We start from the raw sequence: 26472 nt of genomic DNA on the forward strand, positions 1-26472 counted from the left end.
AGCAGTGGTGTTCTGGTAAATGTTTAAGAATGGAAAGCCAAATTTAAGTATATATTGGTACATAAATTTACAATACATTTTATTGATATAAAGAATGTGTACAATACAATTTCCAAATATTAAAAAATGTATACAAAAAACCTACACAAAAAAACTTGCACACAGACATTTGCATCAGTTTTATTCATAATTGATAAAACTCAGAAGCAATCAAGATAATCTCTAACAGGTGAGTAAATAAATAAACTGTCCAGACAATGGAATATTATTCAATGCTATAAAGAAATGAGCTATCAAGCCATGAAAAGACATGGAAAAAAATTAAATGTACATTGCCAAGTGAAAAAGGTCAATCTGAAAGGCCACATATTGTATGATTCCAACTATATGGTATTCTGGAAAAGGCAGAACTATGGAGACATTAAAAAGATCAGTGTTCAGATAGGGGCAGGGATGAAGAAGTAGAGCATGGAAGAATTTTAAGGGAGTGAAACTATTCTGTATGATTTTGTATTGATGGATCCATATCATTACACATTTATCAAAGTCAAAGAAGGTAAAACACCAAGAGTATAACTTAATGTAACTATGAATCCTGGTGGATAATAATGTGTCAATGTAGGTTCATGAACTGTAACAAATATACATTGTGGTGTGATATATGGATAGTGGAAGAGGCTGTATATGTGTGACAGTGGGGATTTGTGGGAACTCTCTGTACTTTCTGCTCAACTTTGGTGTGAACCTAAAACTTCTCTAAAGAAGGGAGTCTATTAAAATATATGTAATGTACTCCTTATTATAAATTCTTGATAGTTAACTGTTCCCAAATGCTTTTGTTGACTTTTGCTAAATAAAATCTTGTATTCAGAACCAACTTCTGGTTTCACCCAAGGACCGAATGTAGTTATGATGTGAGGGTTGACCCATTCAGAGATATATGTCAGAACTTCGTAGGTTCATCAGTGACATGAGTGGCTTCTTTCCTGAGTTGGATATTAGCTTTTGAATCCTGGAAAAATATTTCCTCAAATTTTCGTGCCACTCACAATTTTTTGTATTGACTCTAGACACAATCCTTTGAAGGTTAAATCTGCATTGTTAATATTTCTCCATTGCCTTTTAAGTCTAGACAATTGATAAAAAAAATAATTGCCTAGTTTCACTCTCTAGATACTTTCACTATGGCTACTTTCAAGTTACCAATGTGATGTCACTGAACTGGAAATGGGAAAGGCAGTAGCACACCATTATAGAATACTTCCACCATGTGGGTAAAATAACTTCAAGTGCATGGATAATTGTAAAATGTAGTAAACGATGAGGATGTGATGAGTTTTGAGCATTACTTTTCATTTTAATATGATTGATTCATATTTTTAAGTAGGTATAGTTTTTAAAAAATAGCTACTTTAAAAACTAGCTCACAAATTTCTGAAAATGTAGTGATTGGCTCTCGTGTGCTGGTATGAACCTGTACTGAGACTCCACTCCCTGTAATGTTATGCAAAGGTAGAGATGAGAATGAAAGAGAAAGAATGGTTATGTTGGAAGGCTGTGACTAGAACAGCTACTTAACTGGTCACCTGGAGGAAAAAAATTCTGCTCTTCTCCTATTTATTAAAGTTTTTCTTGAACCATTATTAGGTAATTTGTCAGCCTCCCCCATAGTTAAGTAGTTATTAAAAATAAAATCTGATTTAAAAGCATTGGGATTATATATACATGTATATGATATATATAATATATATACTATATATAACATATAGTACTTATATTGTATGCATATACCTCATATACATCATACATATGCATAATGTATGATATATATTATATATTTGTATTATATATATTATGTGTACTACATATAATATACACGTATATCTTATTTATATTGTATATATACATAATATACATACACACATACATAATATATAATATAATCAAAGAATAAGTGTGTATTTTTCGAAAGAGATTACTTTGTGCTTTTGTTGTTATTGTTTTAGGATTTTATTTATTTATTTGAGAGAGAGGAAGAGAGAACATAGAGGGAGAGGGAGAAGCAGACTCCCCACTAAGGAGGTAGCATGATGTAGGGCTCTATCCCAGGACCCTGGGATCATGACCTGAGCCAAAGGCAGATGCTTAACCAACTGAGCCACCCAGGCATCCCCAAAGAGATTACTTTGAAGAAAAGCCCTAATTTGGATATATAACAACAATGATAACAGTTGGATGATTCTTTAATATATTAAAAATAACTTTCTCACATATTACTTCATTTAATTCTAGCAACATTGTAACATTCTCATTTCTCTAATTTTAGAAATAAATTATAAACATTATAAATAAGTTGTATCTCAGGAGATCCACAAATAGGAGCTAGGTTAAACTTAAGAAATAAAATGATAAAATATCCAAAACTAGTACCTAAGAATGATAGTTCATTCAAACACAAGATTCATAGATCTTGGATACTAGCCCTTTATCTGATACGTCATTTGCAAATATCTTCTCCCATTCTGTAGTTGTCTTTTAGTTTTGTTGACTGTTTCTTTTGCTGTGCAAAAGCTTCTTATCTTGATGAAGTCCCAATAATTCATTTTTGCTTTTGTTTCTTTTGCCTTCGTGGATGCATCTTGCAAGAAGTTACTGTGGCCAAGTTCAAAAAGGGTGTTGCCTGTGTTCTCCTCTAGGATTTTGGTGGAATCTTGTCTGACATTTAGATCTTTCATCCATTTTGAGTTTATCTTTGTGTATGGTGCAAGAGAGTGGTCTAGTTTCATTCTTCTGCATGTGGATGTCCAATTTTCCCAGCACCATTTATTGAAGAGACTGTCTTTCTTCCAGTGGACAGTCTTTCCTCCTTTATCGAATATTAGTTGACCATAAAGTTGAGGGTCCACTTCTGGGTTCTCTATTCTGTTCCATTGATCTATGTGTCTGTTTTTGTCCCAGTACCACACTGTCTTGATGACCACAGCTTTGTAGTACAACCTGAAATCTGGCTGTGATGCCCCCAGCTATGGTTTTCTTTTTTAAAATTCCCCTGGCTATTTGGGGTCTTTTCTGACTCCACACAAATCTTAAGATTATTTGTTCCAACTCTCTGAAGAAAGTCCATGGTATTTTGATAGGGATTGCATTAAACGTGTAAATTGCCCTGGGTAACATTGACATTTTCGCAATATTAATTCTGCCAATCCATGAGCATGGAATATTTTTACATCTCTTTGTGTCTTCCTCAATTTCTTTCAGAAGTGTTCTATAGTTTTTAGGGTATAGATCCTTTACCTCTTTGGTTAGGTTTATTCCTAGGTATCTTATGCTTTTGGGTGCAATTGTAAATGGGATTGACTCCTTAATTTTTCTTTCTTCAGTCTCATTGCTAGTGTATAGAAATGCCACTGACTTCTGGGCATTGATTTTGTATCCTGCCGGCGGGAGGGGGTGACTGGGTGACGGGCACTGAGGGGGGCACTTGATGGGATGAGCACTGGGTGTTATTCTATATGTTGGCAAATTGAACACCAATAAAAAATAAATTAAAAAAAACACAAGATTCACAAATTACAAAGTTAAAATAAATCAAATAGCTTCCTCCATAAAATATGATTTGAGTTCCTATCATGGGCAAAGTACTGCATGAGGAAAAGAGACAAAGACACAGATACTGTGTTAGGCAATCATCAAATCCACAGCCCATAGTACTGGCAAGTATCAGCAAACAGGGATTCAAAACTCATTGTGCCTACTTCGGCATTTCCAAGCCTGGGAAAATTTGTACTCTCCAAAACTCATTTTTGGAACATGAAAATATCATGGCTCATTCGTTTTTGTTTCCAGCCAAGCAGAATGACAGCATAAGTAAAATACGAAAGCAGCTGCTCTGGGCCCTGGACAGCGATTACAGAGGCCTAGGGTGGAGGAGATGTTAGAGGTCATCCCAAGGCTATGGGGAGGATTAAATGAGATCCTGTGTACCAGAGCCCCCAACAGAGCACCTGGTTCACAGCAGGCCCCAGATCAGTAGGGAAAAAACAAATAAAAGCCAAAATGTAGTCTAATTACATTTATCCTGTGAGGCTATCAAGATCCCAGGAAGTTAATTTACTTTCACAGAGTGCTGGCACAGGGTCAAGACCTGGAATCTGCACTGTAGGTTTTTCTCTCTACGCACACTGCTGAGGCAGAATTGATGGTAAATTCAAGCTCAAAATTATTTGCAATGTTTCCTGAATCAAATAAATAGAGAATTTGTCAATTCACTCTGAGATTCATATAAAGAACTTGTCAATCCACTCTGAGAGAACGAATCCATAGAGTTCTGTAAATATGCAACGTAAATATGTAGATTTTATTTAAGAGAGAGAGATCACACAAGTGGGAGGGAGGGAAAGGGGGAAAGGGCGAAGCAGACTCCCCGCTGAGCAGAGAGCCCAATGCAGGGCTCCATCCCAGAATCCCAGGATCATGACCTGAGCTGAAAGCAGTCGGTTAACTGACTGAGGTACCCAAGTGCCCCTGCAGGAACTATTCTTTTATTTTTTGTGTGTTTGTGATAATAACCAATGACAATCTCAAAATATTCATGAGTTTGTCCATATAAACATGATTTGTATGAGACAAACTTCCTTCTCCATTCACTCTACAGAAGCCATGTGCTTTTATATCTCTGTGCCTTTTTATCCACTTCTCCTGCCTACTCTCTCTACATGATGAACTGTTATCTTAATGATAAACCCCCACTTGTCAGTCAAGATCTAGCTAATGTGTCATCCCTTTTATAAAATATTATCACGTCTCTAGGCAGAGATAAATCCTTCATTTTCTACTTTCGTCAAACTCTGTTTACACCTCTCTTCTAAAAGTTATAGAGTACCCATTGTATGTGCCGGGCTAAGCACAGATAAAAGGTAACATATATTATGTGCCACATACCATGTCCCCATGGTCTGCACTAACTGCAGGATCTATTATTTATTTAAGCCTCACCACAATGCTGGGAGTGGGGACCTATTTTACCACCATTTTACAGATGAGAAGGCTGAGATAGATTAAGTCAATTTGCAAATTGATTAAGTGTCAGAGATCAAAAGCCAGACAAAGAATCTTGATTGACAGCCTCAACTGCCTCCCCTCTGGAGCAGCTACAGCAGCTGCCCTAGCCTATGGACCTGGCAGAGATGGATACTGTGCTAACTCATTTCTGCATAACCAGTGACTCTTTTAATGGGCAACTGTTGTTTGGAAAATCTCTACTCCTACTAACAGGAATCCCTATTAAAATTATTGCATTCAGTTGCTCATAGAATAAGGTACCCATCTGCCTATCAACCTGAAACTGGTAGGTGAATGAAACACATGAAAGTAAAACATAAAGGAAAAGTTCAGGTACAGGGAAATGATAAATGTGGTAATGTTAATATATTCAAAATAAGTCAACAGTAAACCACAACACACACACACACACACACACACACACACGGACATCTTTTGTATTAAGAAAGGAAGTACTGGAAAATAATTCTGATTCTGTGTTAGCTATAGATTGTAATGTTGACTTTTTTTTTTTTTTGCTGGGCACAGGGGTACACATGCCTCTGTGTGTGTGTGTGTGTATGTGTGTTTGTGTGTTTCCTTCCCCTAACTGACCACCCACGTTAGTAGTCTGCTTTTTCTCTTTATGAGTCACTACACAGTGCTGCTACATGTGTATATTTTTCATTTATTTGTTAATTTTTATTAATTCTAGTTTTTGTTAATGATATTTGACTTTCCTTTTGGAAAATAAAGGTTGAGAGGTGTTTAGAACTGGGTTGCAGTCTGTGGGCCTTCCCTCCTCATCTTTCCTTGCCTCTTTCCAAGGTGTTTGACTACTTCTCCCTGGCTGCTTTTGTTTTCAATCTCTATCCTTCACAGGCATTTTCGCTGATTAAGTGTTTTCACATCTAATCCTGTCTTGGTGTCTGCTTCTCAGAGGATGAAAACTGAGAAAATTTATTTTTTAAAAAAATATTTTATTTGTTCATGAAAGACACAGAGAGATGCAGAGAGGCAGAGACACAAGCAGAGGGAGAAGCTGGCTCCATGCAGGGAGCCTGATGCAAGACCTGATCCCAGGTCTCCAGGATCACGCCCTGGGCCAAAGGCGGCGCTAAACCCCTGAGCCACCGGGGCTGCCCCAAAACTGAGAAAATTTATACGAAACACATTCACTGCCCCAAAAACTCATAGTCTCACTGGAGGGATAGACATACATATTTTAAAAATGCAAATAATCTGGAGCAATGATTCCTATATTTGCAATAGATATAAAGCATCTTGAGAATGCAGATAAGAAAGCAATTGTTCTGCTTGGAGTAGATGGATGCATGTTATGGACCAACAAAAGGAGGAGATGACTTCCAGGTCAGATCCCAAAGGAACTGTGAGAATGGCTGAGATAAGGCACTTCAGAAAGGGAGAGTAACACCAGCAAAGACACAGAGGGGTGAAGTATTTAACATTCTTAGGAAATAATGTACTTGTCCATTCCTGAGAAATTGCTTCCCTGTTACCATACTTTAAAACACAAACAAACAAAAAACACATAGATCAGCAAAGCATACTTTGTTTAGAGCTCCCAATTTCAAGGGACCTTCCAGGCTCAATCTTCCCAAAAGCAAAGAAAGCATGAACCACAGGTTCCTCCATGCCCCCTGTTCCATCTATATTTATTGTACAGATTACATGCCAGACACCAGACAAGTCCTCAGGGAAGAGCTGCAGATTTAAATACAAGTGTGACATGCAAAGTTCTGTAAAACAAAAAGCTACAAGAAAATAATAGGCTTTCTTTCCACCACTATTTCCGTTCCAAGAGAAAAAAAAATGGAGAAGGACTGGTCTAAACTACATGAGAATGAGGTCAAGTTAGTGCTGATACACTCTGATGTGAGGTAAGTGTCTGCAGATCCAATCATGCTGAAAAATGTAAGGATGGAGCACTCTTGGGAGATAAATCTCTGGATTTCCAAGGAAAAATTTGTAGCCTATTAACTATCATTGGATGTGTGCTAGGGGTAAAAATTTTGGAAATGCAGAAATGCAAATGAGTAAATAAAAGTCACCCATAATTCTATGACACAGGGAAATATACACACATATGTGTGTGTGTCTATGTACACATGCATGCGTGTGTGGAGAATATATTTTAAATGGATGGGATAGCATTGCATGGGACATCTTGTAAACAGCTTGTATCATTTAATTCTGAACTATGAGCTGCTACTATCTACTACCATGAAAATTTCTCCTGCCTTGATTTCTGAGATATTTTTCTCTTCTAATTCTTGCTCCTTTTTTTCTCGACTTTTCATCCTCTAATCTCCTCTTCAGTCTTGAGGTTTTCTTGGGTCAACACTTTTCTCTGCTCATTCAGCCTGGTCTTCCAGCATGGCAGGTATCCCCTGCTGCCCTGCACTGATATAGCTCCCTTCATGGTTGCCCTATGTTTTCTTTTTTTTTTTTTTAATATTTTATTTATTTATTCATGAGAGACAGAGAGAGGCAGAGACACAGGCAGAGGGAGAAGCAGGCTCCATGCGGGGAGCCCGATGTGGGACTCGATCTTGGGACTCCAAGATCATGCCCTGGGCCGAAGGCAGGAGCTAAACCGCTGAGCCACCCAGGGATCCCTGCCCTATATTTTCTAAGTACCCATGAAACATCTCAACTTGAATAGCTCACACATAACTCAAACTCAATCTACCAACACTAAAGTCAATTCATGATGCAGTCCTCAAGCCAACTTCTGATGAAATCATTCCTTAGTTTTTAGAAAGTGTTGACTAAATACAGAAGCCAGGAGGCTATGATCCTTGCCTTCTCCCTTTTTTTCCCCTCCCAATGAGCATTGGTCACTAAGTTTGATCTTTTCTTTTTTTTTTTTTTTTAAACTTTTTTTTAAATTTTTATTTATTTATGATAGTCACAGAGAGAGAGAGAGAAAGAGAGAGGGAGGCAGAGACACAGGCAGAGGGAGAAGCAGGCTCCATGCACCGGTAGCCCGATGTGGGATTCGATCCCGGGTCTCCAGGATCGCGCCCTGGGCCAAAGGCAGGCGCCAAACCGCCGCGCCACCCAGGGATCCTAGTTTGATCTTTTCTATATGTAACCACCTCTCCCATTATTCCATCCTCTCCAACACTTCTGACATGGCCTTTGTAAGGGCCCCTTATCATCTCTCAGCTTCCTGTAACAGGAGGTCCATGACTTGTCTCCCTCTACCACATGCATTCACAGCTATATCCAGGAGTGAATGAAAGGTGAGGGATGAATTTACAAGTAGACTATTGTTCCAAGAAATTTTTCAGAGAAGAATAGAAAATACCAAAACATTTTTAAAAATCAAGAGAAGACCAGGTTAAGGCAAAGTTTGTTTGCTTTTTAATGCGAGAAAATTTAAGAAATATTTGTAGACAGCAAGGGAAGGAGCTAGTAAACCTGCTGTATAAGGAGGGTTAAAAAGGTAAGTTTCCCAAGAATGTCAGAGGGAATGAGATCCCAGAGCAATCCTCAGAACCTAAGTGAAAAAAAGTTAAGAATAGGCCAAAATCTTTATTTGAGGGTCACTGAAGGTTTATAACTCATTGAATTCTCAGGTCAACTGCTAAAGGTGAAAGAAAGAAGAAAAAGTGGGACCTTTGAAAAGCTTGGTAAACTCTTATGACAATGTGATCTGGAATACTGGTGAATGGAATTGAGTAGAGATAAGCAACTGTCTGTTCACATGTCCCCTTTTATGTCCCACACCTAGCACTGTGCCTGGAACCCAGTACACCCTCAGGACACATCACAGAGACTAAGCTCCACAGTGGCAGAAACCAGGTCTTATTCACACAATTCACACTGTGCTTAATCATTTACAAACTCAAGCATCAAAACAATGAATTGGCCTCTAGAAAATTCTATAAAAATATCATTAGCCACATTCTCTGAAACTGGAGGCTTCTCATAGTATTGAACTTATCAGGAAGAAAGAAGAAAATTCATATTCATCTCAGAGATTCACTAATTAAAGTAATTCTTAGAATACATTCATATCATTAAAAATTAGGCAATTTCCCTATTTTTACCGACAATATTGTACAATGTTGAGAATGATACTAAAACAATCATTACACGTTAATTACCCAAGACAGGAAACAGAATTAATTTTTTTTTAGGAATATCATTTAATGGGTGTCAAAACAAACCCAGGAAGCTTCTAATAAGCTCTGAAGAAGTATATTCTATATCCTTCTGAAGTGCCCTCTGTAAACAATTAGTTCTACCTTGACTCTGTCTGAGCGGCTGTTGAAAAGTCCAATCCGTCTAATGGTGCTGAGGATGGGATCAGTGGAGTCATCAATCATGTTGTGAGTGGTCACTGGAGGCAAAGACTGTCGCTGAAGTCATAGAGGAAAGAAAATGTCAATGGTGAAAAGAATTAATAAGTGTGACTAATGTCAACAATAGGTCATTGGCAACATGTCAACCAGTCTTTATGCCTTCCATCCTGTGGGATGACACTAATGATGGTGACTAAGTTTTGCGTGGGTTCCAGAGAAGGATAATAGATTGAAGAACTTTCTTCAGATATTGTGAACACATGATACTTTTGTTTCTCACCTGCAGCCACTATAAGAAAGGCCTACACTTCTTGACTGCTTTTGGGACTTGTTTGAAATGAATGTGTCCTGAAATCTTAAGATGAACTCCTCTCCTGGGTCCTTCTAGCAGGGCTGTCCTCTGACGGTGCCTGCTGCTTCACTGTTATGACAAGATGTTGGCACATGCCTATCTTGCATTTTTGCAATGTCCGCTCAACCGAGAGATATTCACCTTTTCTCTATCATGACTCAAAATGCCATGCTTTTTGAAAATTTTAGGGACAATTTTGTTGCCATTGCAATATACACAGTTTTTCAAAAAGATATATTGGTTTCTTTCTAAAAATAGAAATTTTTAAAGTGGATACAAGATAAGTTCCATGACATTTTTTAAAGGAGCCCTGAGAAGCACTCATAAACGAAAATAAAGCAAAGTTATCATTTAGGTGAATGCATAAGAATGACTTCTCTAGTTCTCAGGTTTGTACATTTTCCAAACTGGCTCATTCCAGTAAATTAAAATATTGATCTAAAAAGATTTGAACAAACTTGGGAAGGGATCGGCACTCTTTGTTACCTGAGTTGAAAAGATGGCTCTTTTCATAATTGTTACATCATCTCGATCCAGAATATTGTTCATGTCAGGAATTTCTCCTCTGTGGGGAAAACAATGTTCATCATAAAATAAAAATAACTGGCACGAATTTAATGCCACCTATGTGTCAGGCAGCGTTCTAAACACTTTAAAAATAATTATAAAGCAAACGTGTTTCCTGATGAAGCTCATAGACAAATTCCTAAAAAGAAGTTTGATAAAAAAAAACAATTTCAATAGCATCAAAGAAAATTAAAATTCATTTTCAAAGTATTAACATTAACCATCAGAAGGAGAATATCACTATATTTTGCCTACTCTTGAGTACTATGTTCTAAAGTGCACATAACTATCTATCTTTATGTGACATAAAGATCTTTAAGTGACATAACTGGTAAAAGGAAATGATGCATGCCTGCCATCATCAGTCAGGAGACAGCAGAGCTTTCTCTTCATATTATAACATAATCTATATATTTTATATATAATCATTATTTTATAATACATTTTAGTTTGATTTGATTAGATTTTATACATCTGTATTTCATTTATTTTATTACATATTTAAATGTTTATTATTCATTAAGTAAATATAGGTTAATTAACATTATTTAATGTTACTAAATATTTTAATTTAATATATAAGTGTATTTAATATATAAAGTCAACATATATTTTGACTTAAAAAACTCATGAAATCTTCCTCAGTTTCACATTGATATATTAACCCTGAATGAGAGTTCCACTGAATTAGAACCTATTTGCACATGTGAATATGTTCTCATTTGTACAACCTATCTTAAGAATTTGTCAGATGAAGGATAAAACAAGATCTGTTCACGTGATATAATACATATTCAAAGGCTACTCATTCCTTTACATCTGGATTAAAAGAAATACATTATAGCGTTTAAGTTGTTAAATTTGAATAGGGAAACCCTATAATATTTGAAGTGTTAAGTACTCCCAGCACCTACCTTAACAATGCATCATAGAGTTTCTTTCCAAATTTTTCCTTTACAGAATGTGCAATGTCCCTGTATGAATTGAAAGATTTTTAATTTAAATAGGGTCCCAATTCAAAATCTTTGTTTGCCATGGCCATGCTGATGTTTTGTCACTATATTCTTTGAAATTACAGGCCTCTTTTGTAGAACCTCCTCTACTGTGTTTCCTAGTTGCCAGTTTAGCCTGAGTTAAAATCTCCAGAGCTGAGGCACCAGAACACACTGAGCAGCCCACAGAGCTTGACATTTTTTGACTTGATGAAATTAGGGCAAATGTGGACAGCAGGGCGGGGGAGTGGATGGAAGTATAGGTGTAACAAGATGGGTAATTCATTGATAATTGTAGAATCTGGGCTATGGGCATGTAGGGAGTCATTATACAAATCTCTTTATTGTGTAATTCACATTAAAACATTTTTTAAAATTTTTATTTATTTATGATAGTCACACAGAGAGAGAGAGAGAGAGAGAGGCAGAGACACAGGCAGAGGGAGAAGCAGGCTCCATGCACCGGGAGCCCGACGTGGGACTCGATCCTGGGTCTCCAGGATGGCGCCCTGGGCCAAAGGCAGGCGCCAAACCGCTGCGCCACCCAGGGATCCCACATTAAAACATTTTAATGTGAATTTCACATTAAAAATTTCACATTAAAATTTTTTTTTCACAATAAAATTTTTAAAAATTCAACCCATCATTAAAGATTGCTGCAGAAGCTTTATCCATCCATGGTGGCTCATTCCAAAGTTTTTATAGTAACACAGTTTGATAGGCACTACATAATCTGACATAGTAGCCTATAAGAAGAGAAACAAGTAGCATTTGTGCTGTAATAATCTTTACTTTTTTTTTTTTTTTTTTTTTTTACCTATTCATTTGTGAAAGAGAGAGAGAAAGCAGGAACGGGGAGTAGCTCAGAGGGAGAGGGAGAAGCAGACCGTCTGCTAAGCAGGATGTCAGACGTGGGGCTCAATCCCAGAACCCCAGGATCATGAGCTGAGCTGAAGGCAGACACTTAAGTGTCTTGTGCTATAATCATCGTAAGGCTGTCAAGCACTCCTTGTGCTATAATCATTGTAAGGAATAAAACAGTTCAAGGACATATATCAGAAATTATGCATGTCAAAAAAATCTCTTTACACTTATTGCTTGCGAACATTCACAAAACATGAGATTACCATAGCTGTTTCCGCACTGCCTGGCCTTTCAGTGTTTCCACGTTGAAATTATTTGTCTTGGCAGGCATAATGAAAAATACCACTACCGTGACGTCACTTTTATGCATCTAATGAGGGATTAGGAAACATAACAAGTCAACTACCAAAGATAAAAGATAACGTCAACAGATAGACTTTAAACTTTAAAAAGTATATAGTGTTTTAAATTATCTTTAGATAAAAGGAATACTTATTTATGATTTACAGAGACATTAAACCCACCTTCCTGAAGCTTACTCAGAAATTTAAATCTGGTTTTCAGTCGAGAACTGCTGGTTAACAATTTGAAAATTCAAACATAAAATATTTTCATTAAGCAGCTAAAATATATAACAATGGCTAGTGATATCATAGTGCTTTTCTGTGAAATTTTTCTTTAAAATTTCATACTGGAAAATTAATGGGAGTTTAGCTTTGTTTCATTCTATTTTTTTCTAGTTTTTATTCACTTTGATTTGCACAAAAAGAGTATTTACACTTTCCTGTTACATGTCTTATCATAATGCTACATTTTGGTTTTTTAGTCTTAAAGTCCAGGAACAAGCAAAGGAAAATGTGCTCAGCACTTCTGGTGTGGCAGGCACTGTGCTGGATGCTTTAAATGCATAACTTAACCCCATCCTCACAATAACTGTGCACAATAGATGGCTCTCTTTTCATCTTACTAACTGAAAGAGAGGCATGAGGGTATCAATTGTCTAAGTTCCTACAACAGATTATTGGTAAAGTTGGGATTAAAACTGGTGTTTTTTGATTCTATACTCTGTTTGCTTTCCCCCTTCCCTAGCATGTCTCAGAAGGAAATGATATATCCAGTCGTGAGAATGGAAGCATAAACTTACTTAAAACCATGAACATATGAATGTTCATGTAGTCTGGAAATGACTATCTCCAAAGTGTGGGCACCACATACTCTGTGGCCCCTTCAAGAGTCTATTAATTACGTTCTATTTTAAAAAATCTATGGGAGTCATAGAATAGGAAACTCTTCAAGAGAAGCCAATGTGCTATGAAAGAATAAATGTACTATATGAAAGAGAATATTTTCTTTTAATTTCTCCAAGTATTGTAATTATCTTTGATGTCTAGAATAGCAACTGGCTTTTTTTCATATTTAAAAATAAAGTGACTATTTAATAAATGTATAGATAAATTGATTAATCATGTCCCTAAACATGATATATGTTTGACATAACTTTGAGTCCATCTATAAAGCTTGTTGAATAGATACATACCAGGAAATAATGGAATAAGATTATTCTAGCCTATCCTAGAATAATCTATGTGGTCTTCAGTCCTATTTTAGAGTTGGATTTTTATTAATGTATTATTTCCTTATTAAGTGGTATCAGTGAATCTTTTAGTATACTTGGTACGATATCTGCTCTAAAGCAAAATAAATTTATGTCCAAGGAAAAATATTAACTGGAGAAGAGTATGAGCTCAGGAAAGTTTAAATTGTCTTGGTATCTCAGTAAGATTGAAATTCTACACTGGTCTCCTGTAGCTTATTGTAATTTATTCTATATCTACATGATAGGATTAGAATATAAGCCAATAATTTTAATCACTAGCTATTACATGGTACCATTTTGTATAGCTGCTTCTTTTGGCACAGGTTTTACTGCTGGCTTAATTGGGAAGCTATATTAAGTCCCACCTTCCTGAGCAAAAACTGAATCTGCATGAAAGTAGGAACCTCCTTTCCCCTCCTTGTTTCCATGTGGTGAGATATCTCCTGGTTTCATAGTTGAAGGCTGTTAATCTTAGGGAGGGGGTATGGCTGGTGAGTAGGGAGAGGAATAGTTTGTGTATGGCTGCCCTGATGTATGGAGAGAAATTGTTTGGTTGCTAGCTGTACGGCACAGGTTCCTCTGAAGGCCTTCTTTGGTTGAGGGAGGACAGCAATATGGTGAGATAGCTAGGTCTAATAGTAAGATTCAATATCCGGAAGCCTATTGGTGCCATATACCAAGCCACATCTTCCATTAAAGTCTTTATCAGTTTTAAAAACATCAAATTTTGTTCTCCATTTGCTTGACTTTTTCATATTTATCTTTCAGCTGGTTAACTCTTGGGACAGGGGAAGGAATGTCATAATGTCATATTAAAATATATCACAATAATCTTGTGGTTCTCTTTTTAAAATACCTGATAACACAGGCAGATAAACAAATGAACAACGTGGTGATCCCAACCTGTAAACTGAAAGACTAGAGCCATTTTTAAAATAAGGTTGACATTGTAAGTGTTCACAACCACATATCTCTTGGAAAGTTCTTAAGAAGCCAGAAAGTTCTTTACTTCCCACAGAAGAAAGTCTTCCTGTAAAAGTATCGTGTGGCATTACTAGAGCGTTCTTACCCTCAGCAGAAAATTAAGCCTGGATAAGGCTTCTAGGAAGATGTCAGCACCTTTGTTTGAAAACTCATATCTCCCAGCAATGAAAAGGAACAAAGTCTTTTCAAGATCAAAGTCCAGATGACTAAAACAAAACAAAACAGTTTCAAATGAAATAAGGCAACAGCAACAAAATGTACAAATGAATTCTGTTAAAGTTCAAAGAGAGCTGGGAAAGACAAACATTTACTATAACAGTCTTGTTTTCTCTATGCCATAGGTCCCCAAAACACACGCTATTTCTTTTTTAAATAAAGAAGAGCATACCCATAGAAATGACCTCGAACAAAATCTTGGATCCTGGCCTTGTACATGGCATGTAGATTTTGAAACTCATGTACTGCTGAAAATTTCTTAACACTCAGGCCATTTGGAGTAACTACATCTGGAAAAGCAAAAATAATATCATGGCAAAAATCTTTTGAGAGAGGGTATCATTGTAGAAAAATAGTTTGTTTAGATACATAAAATTAGATGTCTCTTAACACTTCTAGTTTCTATCATAGAACCAAAAATTCATAAAACATCACAATAGATTATTGAAATAGGAAATTAGGAGTGAGTGACCAAAATAACATTAACTTGTACAATGAAACATCTAATTAAAAGCACTAATAATGATTATTATAGTTTTCATTTATTGATGTCTTATTATTGCTCTTAATACTCTAAACACTTTATAGTGTAACTCATTTAATCCTTGCAAGAACCAATGGAGCAGGTGTTCTTATCTGCATTTCCATAGGCACAGAGTTGTTAAGGTATCCGTCCAAGAACACAAGTGTCAGAAGTAGAATCCATGTAGTCTCCCTCCACATGTTGTGTCTTTAACCACGCTGTACACTAAACTACCTCTTAGCATCTTATTTTGACCAAAAGTGTGGGAAATGTTCTGTTCACTTGGAAAAGTGGAAAGTCATGCCTTTCTTTCTAATTCCCAGAAGAGCTTACTCAAGTAGGAGGACATGTTTGGTTTTCAAGAATAATTATTAGTTTGTGACAAGAAAGATAGAGACTCTTCAGAGTACAAGATGGGAACTACCTAGTGACTTGAATACATGGGCTGCTGCATTTAGTAGCAGCAAAAACAAATTAAAATTTAAAAAGAAGCTATATAAAAAAAACCCGTGACACATGACAATGGGCATTTTTGCAAAGGAGATTTGAGCTAAAATTATAAATATGCCATTGTTTTGAAGGATATTTTACAGTTAACAATCTATATTTTGAAATGATTCAACAAAATCAACCCAGACTTCTTGGTCAGTTTTCTTAAAAACAAGAACAAACTGCCACTTCTTCTGCTTTTTTACTAAGTAATTGGACAAATTCTATACTCCACAGCAGAGTCAATTTTAGTTTGTCAAGGTTTCTAGTGAAAGCCCTCATGTGAATAATTCCTATAGTTTTATCAGGATAGTAAACAATCCCCTCTTATAATGTATTTCTCTTTCCTTAACATTATATAGTGCTTAGCTTGTGCTAGATGCTAGTGTAATTGATAAATATTAATTTAATTTTTATAAATCTATATGAAGTAAGTTATTTTGCTATCCCAATTTTATAAGTGAAGAACTGATCTATAGAGAAGTTAAGCTATTTGCACAAGATCAAGAAACTACAAAGTAACAGAGATAGGATTTAAAACCAAGGCTACTTGGGGGCACCTGGTTGGCTTAGTCAGTTAAGCATCTGATTCTTGATTTTGGCTCAGGTCGTGATCTCAGGGTCATATGATCCAGCCTAGCATCTGGCTCTCTGCTGAATGTGGAGTCTCCTTGAGACTCTCACTCTCCCTCTGCCCCTCCCCCTGTACTCTCACTTTCTAAAATAAATAAATAAATCTATAAAATAAAATAAAACCAAAAAATTTAAGACTTTAGTTATTTGAGAGAGAGAGAGAGAGAGAGAGAGAAGGAGAATGTGCATATACATGCACGAATGAGGGAGGGACAGGCAGAGAGGGAGAGAAAGAAACTCTCAAGCAGATTCCCAGCTGAGCGTGGAGTCCTATCCAGGCTCCATCTCACAACCCTGAGATGGTGAGCTGAGCTGAAATCAAAAGTCTTTGGCTTAACCAAATGAGCCCCCAGGCCCCCCTAATTTAGCCTTTTTGCATCTCATGGAACATAAAAGAAAAATGGACACTGCCAAAAGTTCCAGAGCTGACATTTTTATTCTACAAGTGTGCATACATACTGACCCATCTGTTTAGACTCCCTCCTGTGGGAGCATTCTGATCGGCCAGAATCAGAATCAGAATCAATCTTTAGGCTGGGTATCTACCTCTAGACCAATCAGCTGTGACCAAGTGATAGAATCATGTTCTATGAACATGCCTCTCAGCATTGTAACCTCTGGTAGGTCTGGGGATAGCTCTCAGAAAAGCTTTCAAGGTCATGGGGGAAGTAAAATAATAAGTTTCTACTAAATAGAATCAATGATGCAATGTCACAAGATGTAGGACTGGAATATTCTCACACACATTTTTGATATTTTTTTTGTAATTTTGTTTCCTTAAAATAAAAAAGTTAACTTGCTTTACACACAGCAGGTCACTGTGACAACCCTAGAGCATAAGCCCATTTCTAGCATAACCCATTTATTCAACAAGCACAGATGGAACACCACTATGTTCTGGATATAGCTCAGTATTGGTTTTACAACAGAGCTGACATTGAGAATTAAAATACATGCAAAGATTTGGGTGGTAGCAGTGAATGTCATTTTTCCTCTATTAGTTTATACTTTTTTGTTTCAAACAAAAGTTTTAGACTCCAATGTCATTTAGGATTGAAAGGTGGGTGACGAATTCAGAGATGATAATTACCAGGCTTCCTCTTTAGCATATGTTCTGCTTCTATTGCAGTTATTTCAGATACTGTGGTGAATACATGAGCACAATGGACAGAGGCCCGCTCCATGCAATACCGGTGGTAAATCTGCCTTTCCCCAGCCTCTTTGTCTATGTTAAACTGTTAAAAAAAGAGAGAGAGAGAGAGAGAGAGAGAGAGAGAAGAGAAAAGGAAAGGAAAGGAAAGGAAAAAAAAGGAAAAGAAAAAGAAAAGAAAAAAAGGAAAGGAAAAGAAAAGGAAGAAAAAGCAAAAACATATATACATTTGATATACATTTGCTCATACAATCAATCCTTGACAAACATGAGGGTTAGGGGCACGGACCCCTGGTGTAGTCAGAAATCCCCATTTAACTTTTGACTTCACCCAGCACTTAACTACTAATAGCCTACAGTTTACAGGAAGCCTTACCAATGATAAAAAACAGTTGATTAACACATATTTTGTATGTTATGTGCATTACATACTGTATTTTTACAATAAAGTAAGCTGGAGAAAAGAAAATGTTAGTTAAATAAATCATAAGGAAGAGACAACACATTTACAGTACTATAATATATTTATTGAAAGAATCCGTATATAAATGGACCCGCACAGTTCAAACCTGTGTTGTTCAAGGATCAGCTATACTGATCCTTCTACACAAGTGAAACAAAATCATATATTATCCATATTGTTTTTCCTCAATTCTGCGTAAAGTTTTATAACCACAAAAAAGTAATAACTTTTTATTAAACCTATTACTAAATGCACAGTTATGCATGCTTTAAAAAGTATTATTCACTTCACTTCTGCTTCTAAACTGCTATTTAATCCCTTAAGTAAATAGTTTTGCTTTGCTATAATTACATAGAATTCTTAATTTTTTGGTATTTTAATATTTACTTACCTTACATCTTACAAATATTGAGCTAATTCCTTTCCCCAAGGTCCTTATCTGATTTTTCCAATAAACAAAGAAACAAAGGCGACATTAAGCTCTATATTGAAAATAAGGATAATTATTATCACTTTAATTGCCTGGTGTGTTAGATTGTGCAATCATCCACAAGATATCCTGGGTATCTTAACTTAAATTAAAAAAAAAGAACTTCAAAAACCAATAAGCCAAGCACCAAACAATTAATTAAATAGTTGGCAACAGTTGTGGGCTTTTGCCGTATTGCTTAGCTGAACATTATGTCTCACATAGCTGCAGATGAAACTAGCAGTGTTTAAGAGAGAAAAGTATATAAGGTTACTCGCATTATATTAGCAGGGTGCATTCTCTAATAAAGATTGTTAGAAGCTCAACACTGTACTAAGCATGTATCATATTTAATCCTTATAAACCAACTGTGGTTTGTATTTTGTCTTCATTTTATGCAGGGGAAAATTGAAGCTTGTAAAGGTTAGGAAACCTGCCCAAGATCACATTCCTATTAGGTGTCTTAGCAGAGCCCTGAACTGATACCAAATCAGGCTGACTCCAAGCTTGTGCACTCTTCTGCTTTTCTATCCTTTAGACTCCAGTTCAACCAACAAGTCAGTCCCAACGATTACTGCACCATATACTGAAACAGACTGAAAAAAAAATACTGAAAAAGACTCATTATATGATTCTAGAGATTAAAACAAAGAAATTCCTAGAGCATTCTTTCTTAACTGTAATATTGTAATATTTCTGTGAAAATGTTTGAAACATAGCTCTCTGTGGCATCCATAGATCAGCTGAAGTTTTCCTAAGAGCTCTATTTGACTGGTCTCATTTATTCAACCAAATCTCTCATTCAACCAATATTTGTTGAGTAATTCATTGTTTCTGTGGCCTTCAAAGAGCTTATAGATTAGTGAGAAAACAGGTTAAAATTAAGTAGAAATGAGTAAGTGCCTGAGGAAAGCATAGGATCAGAGTGGGACTGATTCACACTGGCTGAGAATAGAGAAATGTATCTCTTACTATGCAAGTGTTCATATCGTCAGTATCACCTTCAGTATCACTTTCAAGGGGAAGGACCATAGCTTATTAATCTTTGTACCTCCAAGTTGATTGGATGAATAAAATGGCATTTGGACTGGGACATGAAAGTTTAATTTGAGGAAGGTTATTTTGGATTGAAAAATTAGCTGCCCTAAAGAACACATATATTAAGTCAAATAGCATGTGTAGGAAATAGCATCTGATATGACTGCAGCAGTGGTATAAGAGAAGATGACAGACAAGGCTAGAAAGTTGGCCTTTGTCCTATGTACAATGAAAAGGACCGAAAGGGTTCATTTAATCATATGGTAAAGACAGCTTATGCATAGGAAAGATAACTCTGAAAAAAGTATGAAATGTTTTATGCTTAGAAAAGTGCCTGGCACATGGAAAGTGCTCAATACCTTTAGCTATTGTTACTATGATTGTTGTTGGTTTTATTGTAGAGAGTAATAAGATTTCACATATGGGACAGCGTTTAACATCTAGACATTTAGAGATAAGAAAATAGGATTTCTAAATGAGTAAACCAAGTATTCAAATATTTAAGGGAAGGACAGCAGAGGCCTGGTGAACCTGTGAAAGGTCTCAATGAAGACAGGCATGTGCCTTTTCCTGGTCCCATGGTCCCCTTACCATGCAGGCCTATGGTATGCATGGCCACACCTGTGGTTTACGGCAACTCTAGGTGTTTATACATGTTGTCCACTTTTCCACATGCATATGATAGTCTGTTAAAATCTGTGTGGGGGGGCACTTGGGTGGCTCAGTTGGTCAAATGCCTCCCTTCAGCTCAAGTCATGATTGCAGAGTTCCGGGATTGAGCCCAGAACTCTCTCTCTCCCTCTGGTCCTCCCCCCTCCTTCGTGCATGCTGTCTCTCTCTCAAAATGAATAAGTAAAATCTTTAAAAAATTAACTATAAAATCTCTGTCCGGTAATTCCAACATCTAACATATCTGACCCTGGTTATTTTGACAATGAATCTCACTTTCCTACATTTTCATGTATCTCATTACTTTTTGTTAAATTCAGGAAAGTGTGTATTAAAGAACAAAAAATGAGGAAAAGTACATATTAGTCAGTAAAGCAACATCCAGTGACAATGGAGGATAACTCTATGATTAAGGTGATGAGCTCAAAATTTGGTCAGATGGAAAAGTTAAAATCCATCAAGCGATTGTCTATGATTTTCTTTCACAGTTTTTTTTATCCCAGACAGCACTGTCCTTACATTTGCATCCAGGAAATCCTAATGCCATCAAGAAAAGAGGCCACATCATAAGAAAATTATTGGTCTTTTTTTTTAAAGCAATAGTTATATCACCTTTATTTTTTTTTTAAGATTTTATATATTTATTCATGAGAGACACAGAAAGAGAGTCAGAGACATAGCCAGAGGGGGAAGCAGGCTCCATGCAAGAAGCCCGATGTAGGACTCAATCCTGGGACTCCAGGATCATGCCCTGGGCCGAAGGCAGGTGCTCAACCACTGAGTCACCCAGGCATTCCTATCGCCTTTATTGTTGAGGGGAAAACTAGTCAATGGCTGGACCCATAAGAATGAATTTGGAAATATCTTCTTGGAGAGGGGTGGCTCAACCAGTTAAGCCTTCGACTCTTGGTTTTGGCTCAGGTCATGATCTCCAAGTCATGGGATTGAGCCCTGTGGAGCCCCAGGTGGAGCCTCGAGTGAAGTCCTGCTTTGAGCCCCTGATAGGGCTCCACCCTCAGCAGAGACTCTGCTTCCTCCTTGCCCTCCCACTCACACTCACCTCCCCGCATCTCAAATAAATAAATAAATCTTTTAAAAACATATCTTCTTGGAGAGTTTCAGAATATTCATACACTGGCTGAAAATGATTAAATTGCTATTTTATTTATTTATTTATTTTTAAGATTTTATTTATTTATTCATGAGAGACACACAGAGAGAGAGAGAGAGAGAGAGAGAGAGAGAGAGAGAGAGAGAGAGAGGCAGAGACACAGGCAGAGGGAGAAGCAGGCTCCATGCAGGGAGCCTGATGTGGGACTCGATACTGAGACTCCAGGATCACACCCTGGGCCAAAGGCAGGCGCTAAACCACTGAGCCACCCAGGGATCCCCAAGTTGCTATTTTCATTAACAAATTTAACTACAAACTTAAACCAACATCAAAGTCCTGTGAATTGACTTTTAACAGAGCATGTTTTCACGTGGCAATTAGTTTTTGAGTAAAATAATTCTACTCTTTCTCTTTTTATACAAGTTAGGTACTTTCATTCTTGTTCCTATCTCTCCCCCATATTTACTTGCCTGAGCCAAAGCTTACTGCAACTGATTCTGGGACTTGCATCAAAGACTAAATTATGACTCTTTTCTTATGTTGAATGTTTAAAAAGTTTTCATGCATATATATAATATACACATAATTATATTATACATTATATATTTAATTTATTATATAACATCCAAATTCTAAACCTACTGTGAGCATAGGGTGAGAAGGATCTGTAGGAAATGATTATGGGGGCCTGTTCTGTGAAAAATAATTATGAGTTTAACTCAAAATCACCTGGGTGGCTCAGTGGTTGAACATCTGCCTTTGGCTCAGGTTGTAATTCTGGGGTCTGGGATCAAGTCCCACATCAGGCTCCTTGCGTGGAGCCTGCTTCTCCCTCTGCCTATGTCTTGGCCTTTCTCTCTCTCTCTGTCTCTCATGAATAAATAAATAAATAATTTAAAAAAAAACAAATCTAGTTCCTAATTACTTGTGATCTCCTAGTCACTCTGCTGGACAGGATATTTTACTAGAATGATGGGTTGGGACTGACTCAGCTCACACATTTCAACCAGTGAAGAGCCTTAAAATGGGAAGATACATCATATTTGAAGATAAAATGGTATAAATACTAACCTTTTGTCCAAGGGATAATATTGTAATATGTAACTACATACTATAATCATTTGTTACTTAAAAACAACTAATATTATCTAATGAATTTTATTAGTTGTTTTTATTAATTGTTACTATATAATGGTCTTAGATGTTCTGAAGTAAAATATTTGATATGCCTCTCCAATATTTTGTCTTTCACAAAAATCCACGTCTATTCTTTTCTAGAAAACAAGATTGCTGAGCTTATCATAGATCAGTGGCTTGACCTTATTAGTGTATCATTATCATATACTGTCAGGAAATTTCCCTGATCTGACTTTCTGATGACTTTATTTTAAATGTACAACTTATGTTTACAATTTGACCTTTAGGATAGACTGACCTTTTCATAGGAAAGCTCTCTTTAGGACCACATATTGCTTTGCAAATGTTAAAGTTTGTCAGAAAGAGCTTTCCTACACTCAAAACATCTCTGGGATAGTAGAAAAGCTTTCCATTACCATTAACTAAGTGTTCATGTATTACAAACACACACACACACACACACATATTCTGTTTCATAGAATTTTAGAACTTTTTTAAACCACAGAAATCTTTAGAAATCAACTTTCCAACTTCCTAATTTTCCTGACAGTAAACAGAACCCAAAAATGCTAAGTTCATTTGATTGGCAGTATAGATACCAAGTCTATAAAACCCCGACTTTCTGGTATTCAAATGCTTTGTTGATATCACTGACATGGTGATATAAAAGGTATAATTTTATTAATCTGACTTAACTGTCAGATTAATTGACTTAACTCAGCAAATAAAAGAAAACGTCAAAACAGAATGACCTTGGTCATAAAGTTGGGCAGTCTTTTAAGATAAGGAAACCCAATTATTTGGTCACCAAGGACCCTGTTTTAAAGAACTGTCTTACTCAACCCACACACCAAGTCCACCTATGCATCACAGGGTTACAGGAGAAATCTGATCATCTGTTCACTTGAAAGAGAGAGGAAGACCCAGAGTTGTACGCCTAGAACACTGGGTCTAGCTGCCACTCTGAGCTGTGTGTGGATCCACCACCCTCACACTGTTTCCTTAGCTTCATACACAGGAGTCCAACCCACTTACACCTGCTGTGCCTCTTTGGATCTTGGCTTTACTGTTCCAAAGTAGATACACATCCAGCCTGTCATCACTACGCTCTACTGCACTCTGATGATTAAACTGCATCAACTCTCTGTCACCTCAAGGGAGGCTTTGTCATGAATGTTGATTCATTAAAAGGGCATTTCTGCCATCTGGTTGGCAGATGGAAATGTAAAGATCAATACTTCTCATCCCTCACGTTCAAGGATCAGAAAGAAAGGTGGTTGGGTGGGGGAAGGAGGGAGGACTTTTTACCTTATCAAGATGGTTGTAGAAATCAATGTTTGCTGCACAGAGATACCTCCCAAGCAGTGTGGCATGAGTGGTAAATATTGTAGCAATGGGAAGTTTCCGAGCTCGAGAAAGGATCAGCCCAGTTCCTGCCTGCCATTCATGGAATTGGGCAATGACATGTTTCCCATCTGCATGATCTGTCACCTACATCAGAAAAGAAGCATTTAGAAGAGTTGTTGGTAAAGCTTGATCTTGACCATGGCCCACAGCATAAGGAAAGTTATCGTGCCCATAAATTTTTGCAAAATTTAAAGAGAGCTAAGCAAGAAGTATGCAGATTTAGCCAGCAGAATTGTTTTATAGGATTTAGCTGCATGTTCAAAAAGCCCACATATTTTTGTGGCATAATCCTCCCTTTCGGTAATGAATCAGATTTATTTTTGTAAGTACAGAGGGGCTTAAGAGAACAAATGAACAGTAGGCACTCAATAAATTCGTTGAATGGATGAATGGATAATAGCAATAATATCCTTGAAGATAACACTGAGCAGCCGAATCACTGAGCACTACCTACTTACAAACTTCTTTTGAAATAAACAATAAATGACTTCATGTTTTAAGTCAGTCTTATTTGGATTCTCTGTTCTTTGAAGCCAAAAGCACCTTAATATACTATTTAAGAAAATGGAGGGGATCCCTGGGTGGCGCAGTGGTTTGGCGCCTGCCTTTGGCCCAGGGCGCAATCCTGGAGACCCGGGATCGAATCCCACATCGGGCTCCCGGTGCATGGAGCCTGCTTCTCCCTCTGCCTGTGTCTCTGCCTCTCTCTCTCTCTGTGACTATCATAAATAAATAAAAATTAAAAAAAAATTAAAAAAAAACAAAACAAAACAAAAAAAAAGAAAATGGAAATGGGTAGAAGAAGGTTAATGATTTGCTTAGAGGCAAATTCTATTTTAGTAACACGCCGAGGACCCAGGTCTAATCCCAGTCTAGTTCTAAAACTAGATGGGGCATCAGTTTCCTTGCCTCAAAGTTACCTTGTTTCACCCTTACAGAAATTTAATATTTGCATTTCACTACCTTTATGACTGCCTGTTTCCTCAATGAGGGAGTAGAACTGATAATGCAAAACATGCACTTTCAGGGAGACTGAGCAGAGAATTGGGAAATGGAGAGTTCACCCAAGAAGGCAGTTCTCGCACTGAGAGGACATCGGTGTCACTTGGAAGGCTGGTCAAGCACAGGTATCTGAGTCCCATTGCCAGATGATCTAATTCTGGGCTGGGGACAGGAGTTTGCATGTCTTTTAAGTTTGCAGCCAATGCTGCTGGTGGTGGCCTATGGAAATACTCTGTGAAAACCACTGACTTAGGCTGGACCTTTGTAGTTTAAAATACCTGCTCTTGAAAAAGTTCCTTACAGTAATTAACAGTTGCACAAATCAGTGATAGCCGAGAGATGACAGCAAAATAAGGCTTGCCCAAGTGCCTTAGATTTTTGTCAATGTCTTTATTTGCCATTTGAATAAAAAATAAATTCTGTTTCTGTAATAGCTTTACTTCAGAGAACATTGGGGCTTTCACTTTCTTGCTTCTCTCTTCTCTAGATTCCTTTAGCAGAAAGGATGAGAACAGACACACAAACACACACATACAAGCACACACATGAACATATACATGCACGCACACATGCACACAGAGGCTGGCCTCAGCCCTGGGGGTAGTGGCTCAGGGAGGCAGTTTGCAGAAGAAAAATTGGTTCCACCAACCAATGCTAAAACAAGACTGCTTATTGCCATTAAGCCAGATCTTGTTAGCACCCTCACCCTGTTCTCCTATTCTGTCACCAAAACAAGGTAATGTTACTGCCCCTTCACCTTTCCCTTCACCTCAAGGCAGCCTTTTGTGACTATTGAATATGGCTTCATCAGCAAGAAAGGGTGGTCAAGGGAACACACTGCCAACATATAGTTCTGTGATTTATCCTTAGACTATATCCTCACTTTGCTAAGGATGCTCTTCCCTCACCATCTGGTTTTTAAGTTAGGCATAATCATTTTGAGGTAATGCAAGAAATGCAAAGAAATCTTTCTGCCGTGCTTTGAGAACTTGAGAGCGCAGGCTTGGTTCATTTCACAAGAATTGGTACCTAAAGCTCTTGGGACTTGGGCGGACTCGGGGAGGTTTGGTTTTTTTGGGGGGATATTTCACTGCTAACAGATCCTTCGCAACTAAGGAGATCACTTCAACCCTTAGAAAATGATGAAAATATCCAAAAGCCACTGCAGTAGCACAAGTACCCATGCATAAACAACACCAAATATTTCAAGCTATTTTTTACTCCCATAAGTCTAGAATTCATGTGCATAGTGCATGATGTATACTGTTTTTTTTTGCTTGTATATATATTACTTTCTATGTATCAGGCAATATAATGGGTTGTTTTATACACACCATTCTATTTAAATCTGACATGTGGTACATGCTAATAAGCACAATTATTAACCTGTTCCAAAGGCTAGTATTTAGTTAGAGGAAGGCTGAATATTTCCTCA

General features: G+C 37.1%; 1 protein-coding gene across 1 annotated transcript in view; it reads right to left on the minus strand.

Moving 5' to 3' along the window:
• Positions 1-26472, minus strand: part of GYS2 (glycogen synthase 2) — a 53769-nt gene that overhangs the window by 13800 nt on the left and 13497 nt on the right. The window contains exons 4-11 of the mRNA XM_055318956.1: positions 23937-24119; positions 17682-17826; positions 15119-15236; positions 14816-14936; positions 12413-12519; positions 11208-11267; positions 10213-10291; positions 9318-9431 (exon numbers count right to left, since the gene is read on the minus strand). Coding sequence (XP_055174931.1) covers positions 9318-9431; positions 10213-10291; positions 11208-11267; positions 12413-12519; positions 14816-14936; positions 15119-15236; positions 17682-17826; positions 23937-24119 — 927 coding nt within the window. The remainder of the gene's footprint in view (positions 1-9317; positions 9432-10212; positions 10292-11207; positions 11268-12412; positions 12520-14815; positions 14937-15118; positions 15237-17681; positions 17827-23936; positions 24120-26472) is intronic.

Source organism: Nyctereutes procyonoides, unplaced genomic scaffold (genome assembly GCF_905146905.1).
Source record: "Nyctereutes procyonoides isolate TBG_1078 unplaced genomic scaffold, NYPRO_anot_genome, whole genome shotgun sequence".
NCBI lineage: Eukaryota > Metazoa > Chordata > Mammalia > Carnivora > Canidae > Nyctereutes > Nyctereutes procyonoides.